General features: G+C 34.1%; 1 protein-coding gene across 1 annotated transcript in view; it reads right to left on the bottom strand.

Moving 5' to 3' along the window:
- The window catches only part of LOC113471482, an 18742-nt gene extending 12665 nt beyond the window's left edge, over window positions 1-6077 (bottom strand). The window contains exons 1-2 of the mRNA XM_026830668.1: window positions 3721-6077; window positions 3603-3680 (exon numbers count right to left, since the gene is read on the bottom strand). Coding sequence (XP_026686469.1) covers window positions 3603-3680; window positions 3721-6022 — 2380 coding nt within the window. The 5' untranslated portion in view covers window positions 6023-6077. The remainder of the gene's footprint in view (window positions 1-3602; window positions 3681-3720) is intronic.
- Window positions 6078-6091: the final 14 nt, after the last annotated feature.

Genomic DNA, 6091 nt, shown 5'->3' with positions numbered 1-6091 from the left:
TAACGCCTAAAGTTATTTTAGCCGGTTCTAAGTTGGTCCTTAGGAAGTCCGGTCCCAAAGAAGGAACGAAGATCATCTACCATGAAGGATGTAATAATCGAGAAGGCGTGTCACTATATAAGACTTCTATAGAACACTTCACTATACAGCGGGAGGTTTAAGAACTTTAATAAGAATCCAACCATGGTTCGCGAGGTTCACTACTGTCCCTGTTATTAACCAAACTCTAAGGTGTAAAATGAACTTGATAGGTACGCTTCCTCAAAACTATGCAACATAAAAAAAAAGTCTAGCTAGCAGAGTCCAAGTCGAAGAAACCTTTACTCTAAACGTAGTGTACCTTGTCTCCTGTAGATAGGTTATATGTAAAAGAATAGTAAAGTGTAAGATATGAGTGTTACAGACCCACACAAGTCAAACGTCCTTGACAACTCTATACATACTATAAACAACTAGTATCCTACTACCACCGACTAAAGGGGTAACCATGCTGACCAAATCCCTAGCACAAGTATGGTAAAGCAACTTTATAGTCCCTAAATTATAAAGAATATATGTTTTATTGTTGTGTTGTAGTTGAAAATAATAATAATAATAATAATAATAATAATAATAATAATAATAATAATAATAATAATAATAATAATAATAACACGGCATATTCAACCAAAATAGCCAAGTATGAAGATTTACGGCGACAACTCAAGCATATCTACAATACTCGTACAAACCAGTGTTGCCAGATTCAGAGGTTTCCCTCTGTTTTCAGAGGATTTTGAACATTTCAGAGGGAGAGTCAGAGGGAAGTTTTTATGGGAGAAAAAACAGAGGTTTTTTAGAGGGATTTTCCCTCTTTCGAGTTCAGAGTTTTTTTTTTTTTTATTGCTCACTTCACTTGGTTGAGTGTAGAGATGGCAACTTTTTAGAAAACATCGATTTTTTTAATAATCGATTAATCGACGACCCCCAAAAATCGATTTTTTGAAAATCGATTATTTAGGGTACAAAAATCGATTTTTTTGAAAAAATCGATTTTTTTTTTCTTTATATGAAGATTATGAAGGATTCTAGGATTATGACCTATCATAACCATACTGACCGTTCCTATGGGGTCTCTATTGTTTTAAACCTTCCCCCAAACTAGGCCATGGCCAGCCTAGTTAGCTTAGTTGGTAGTGCGTCTGCCTTGTAAGCGCTAGGCCGCGGAAAAAATTAAAAAAAAAAAAAAAAAAAAAAAAAAAAAAAAAAAAAAACTAGGCCAACTAGGGTCAATCCATGTACAATGTACATATTGACTTTCATATATTTATTATTATTTTATTCTAGTTTTAAAACATTTTCATACTAGTTATTTACATATTTTCTGGTATTTTTTTTAAACTCAATACAGAGCCTAAAAGTGCCCCTCCCTCCCTTCTCAGTCGAGAGTCGCATCAGGGATTTAAGACGCAGCGTTGACGCTAAAGTAGGGGAAGTGGACTGAAAAAAACGCGTCAATTCACTTGAAGTACAAAATGTGAGATGCACGTTGGAATAAAAAAACAGACCTAAGGTCATTGGTGAGAAACTAGCAAAAAAAAAAATCGAAAAAACATCGACCAAAATATCGGTCGATTTTAATCGATTAATCGACACGAAGAAAAAATCGATTAAAAATCGATTTCCCAAAGAAAAACATCGATTTTTTTCCTATATCGATTAATCGTTGCCATCTCTAGTTGAGTGTTGAGTTTTATTTTTCATTTTCTACTACTAGCTTATTACTCACACTGATACCTATTTCTCATGTTATGTTTTTGGCATACCTGAGTTGTTATTATAAAAATCTACTATGCTATGAAACTATTTTACAGTGCTATTATGATTCTTATTTTTTCATTTTTCAAATTTCAAAAAAAAAAAACAAAAAAACAAAAAAAATGTGATTTGTTTTGTGATAAACTGATAAATTTCTCATTTAATAATTTTCATACCAAATGTACGCACGTGTTAAAACAGTTTTAATAAATTCAGAGGTTTTTCGTCAAATCTAGAGATTTTTTGGGCAGAATCCAGAGGGATTTTTTTCAATCATCTGGCAACACTGGTACAAACAACGTCTCCATACTCCCTATAGTCATAACATCTAATCACTAATGGACTTATACATAAAAACACAATCATAAACCTAGAAATAATAATAGTAATAATTTTTCAATTTTCAATTTCAAAGATGTTTTATTAGAGTGAATAAACAAAACAGTTCTCGTAAACACCATCAGTAAACACCTTGGAAAGAGAAAACTATCTTGCATACAGAGTACCTATTGAGAGAACAAGAGTAATATGTCAACTGAGAACCCTAGGAACTACCATTTGTGTCTTCCTGAATGGTGAGAAAATTATATGGGACACTACAGAAAACTGCAGCATTTGTAATTTAAACTTGCCTGAAAATTTAGAACACATCTTCATTGCATGCCCACAATACGAAGTGACAAGAAGGCAATTCCTGAACAATTACATATATCAAAATTTAGAAGAGGAAAACCAGCATAAAATTCAGAATATATTGAGAATTGAAAGTGTGGACCAAATGAATAGAGTATATTTCTTTATTAAGAGCATGGTGAAAAGAAGAAAATTTTTGAGAAACGAGTGAAGGATACGTGCATGTAAAAGAAGACAGAAATAGTAAAAAAAAAGGAGAGACTTTTAAGCAGAGATAAATTGTACTTATAAATTTAAATGTAATTAGTATAGTAGTAGTAGTAGTAGTAGTAGTAGTAGTATAGAAAATTTATTTGTATTAATGTTACAATGACATTTTTACAATGGTTGGCAGAAAAATAACTTAAAGTAACTAATTAACAATTATGAAACTATAGGAAAACATTGCCTACAAGTTCTTCCTTTATAAATAACTTAAACAAGATTTTTCCTTACTTGTTAACTTAGTATAGAAAATTTATTTGTATTAATGTTACAATGACATTTTTACAATGGTTGGCAGAAAAATAACTTAAATTAACTAATTAACAATTATGAAACTATAGGAAAACATTACCTACAAGTTCTTTCTTTATAAATAACTTAAACAAGATTTTTCCTTACTTGTTAACATATTATGTATAAAACTATAAACTATAAAACATTACCTATGAAATATAGAAAACCTTGTTTAGACTGCGGGAGTAAAGGGACTCTGGCAAAATAAACAAGGCATATTCTATTCTATTGTATTCTATTCTATTAAACAATAAAACAACTAAATAATATAATTGCCTATGAATTGAGTTTATCTCATTCGTCTCTCAGAAATCTCCGTCTCTTCACCAGGGTCTTTATGAAAAAGTAAACATTGTTAAACTGTTGAATATTCTTGATTGTCAGGATATTTTGAATAATAATATAATTGCCTATGAATTGAGTTTATCTCATTCGTCTCTCAGAAATCTCCGTCTCTTCACCAGGGTCTTTATGAAAAAGTAAATATTGTTAAACTGTTGAATATTCTTGATTGTCAGGATATTTTGGACATTAAGAGCATGGTGAAAAGAAGAAAATTTTTGAGAAACGAGTGAAGGATACGTGCATGTAAAAGAAGACAGAAATAGTAAGGCATATAGTATCCCCCAGTGTTCGTAGCTGACAAATGACGCGTGTTCTTTCGATAGGTACCTTATACAAGAGATATTTTTCTTCTTTTTTATTTTTTTTATTAACATTTATTATGTTTGCCTTCTTTTCTTGTTACCAATTGCTTGATGTGTTTGTAATGATTATTGTAGTTAGAATCTAAGATCCTTCTCTTGTCGTCTTGAAATAGTTTTTCCTCTGCCGTTTCCAATATATTATCTATTCGGTCGTGCAGGTTTTCGAGCTGATCATTGGCTTGAAGTCCCACTGTCTGCAACATATTTTTCACTTGGCTGATCCAGTTATAACGAATATCATTTGAAGAACTATTGTCCATTATTAACAACTTTTGAAGGCACAATTTCGGAATTCTACTGTCCGACATTTTCTGCACTTTTATCAACCACCTAAGGGAAGATTGAAGTACACTATAGGATAGCGGCAAGGTTCCAGTTTCCATTCTAATATAATGGTTTGGAGTGTTATATTTTGTAAGAAGAATCGTCTTAAAGAATTGGACTTGAGTTCTCTCGATTTCTTCATAATATCGGAGGGCCCATATTTCCCCAGAATAAAGGAGTGTCACTTTGACTATACTGCTGTATAGTTTAAGCCTACTTTCCCACGAATCCATTTTCGAGCTTACCATGATATTCTTGATGTTGGCCAGCGCTATCTTTGATTTAGACATGGCGTAAATCATGTGGTTCCTAAACAAACCAGACGAGGAAAACTTGACTCCCAAGTATACAAAGTCTCGCACCACTTCGAGCTCCTCTCCCTCATATGTGAATTTATCATCCTTCGACAGTCTACCGCTTTTCCGGAACACTACCACTTTGGTTTTTTGAGTGTTTATTTTCAGGTCATTGTCACAACAATACTCCCTTAACGCATTGATTTTCCTTTGCAAATCAGACTTACTGTATCCTAAAATAACCATATCATCCGCGTATAAGAGTATCATTACGTCAACAGCGGCCGACAATAATTGTATTCCGGTGAAGCCTCTGTCTCTTAGATACTGAACCAAGTCACATGTGAACAACAGGAACAGGAGTGGGGAGGCCGAGTCCCCTTGAATAGTCCCCCTTTTTACCTGGATCTCATCAGTCAGCTCATCCCCAGCGTCCACTCTTATCCTGCAAGTCGCTTTTTCGTAAAAACTTCTTAGAAGCCGGATGAGCTTACCTGACAGACCAAGATCACGCAATTTCTGCCACAGAAGGTCATGTGAGATGGCGTCGAAAGCAAATCTTACATCCACAAAACAGGCGTATAATTTTTGTTTCGGGTGCCTCAGGTGTATCTGTATCAAACAGTTTAGAGCAAAAATCTGATCTACACATCCCCGCTCTCTACGGAAACCACCCTGTTCTTCCGGTATTATATTGAGATCTTCCGCCCACTTGTAAATCCTGCTTGACAGAAGTTGAGTGAAAACCTTGCTGAGAGAGTTTAGCAGGCCAATCCCCCTGTAATTGCCTGGTACAGATTTGTCTCCTTTTTTGTATAGACAGAATATCTCACTTTGACTCCATTCCGGTGGTATAAGTTCCTCGTCAAATACAAGGTTAAACAAACCTACAATATAATCAATATTAGATAGAGATTTGTAGACTTCGTTGGGAATATGATCTGGACCGCTAGCTTTATTATTTTTTAACTTCCGCAAGATATTTTTGACCTCACTTGCTGTAACAGGAGTGTCAAGTGTTTCATGACCCACGTCACAAATGAGTAATTCTACCCTCGGATTATCTACTCGATAAAGGTTTGAAAAGTGTTCATACCATACTTCTTTTGTGATATCGGATTTTGTGAATGTCGTTTTTTTATTGAACTTTTTAATGGCCCCCCAGAACTCTGTGACATTTTTTACGTTTTGGAGCTTCAATTTGATTTTTTCCCTGTACTCTTTTTGATATTTATACTTCAAACTCCTATATTTTCTCTTTTCCTCCACATATTTATTCATATTATTAGCCCCTTTGTATCTCTTCCATAATCTGAGATATTTTCTCAATCGATATTGACTTTCTTTTAGTTCTAAATTAAACCATTTTGCATTTTTCGTTATTTTCCACTTTTTATCAACCATCAAGCCACATTCACGAGCGGCTGACAGAATGCCCTTCTTCAAGCAATCGCTCATTGAATTCACAACGTTTTGAACGGGCATTGCGGTCAGCAGATCATTTACATTCACCTCGCAAAGTTTGCTCAGAAGTATCTTTTCAAAATCTTCTTGTTTTTCAGCTTTCCATTTCAAAAAGAAGCCTTTTCTTTTCCTGTTATTATTGTTATTATTTCCAATTTGAATGTTTAGCCTACAAGTAACGGGTAAATGGTCACTGAGATGGATACTATCGAGTACTTCTAACTTACGTACGTCCGTTATCATTGAAATGGAACAAAATACCAAGTCCAAGATGCTACTCTCGAAATGTTCTCCTGTGCTGCTACTCTTCCT

Source organism: Diaphorina citri, unplaced genomic scaffold, assembly GCF_000475195.1.
Source record: "Diaphorina citri unplaced genomic scaffold, Diaci psyllid genome assembly version 1.1 scaffold2503, whole genome shotgun sequence".
Taxonomy (NCBI): domain Eukaryota; kingdom Metazoa; phylum Arthropoda; class Insecta; order Hemiptera; family Psyllidae; genus Diaphorina; species Diaphorina citri.
This window is presented reverse-complemented; position numbering and strand designations above follow the sequence as displayed.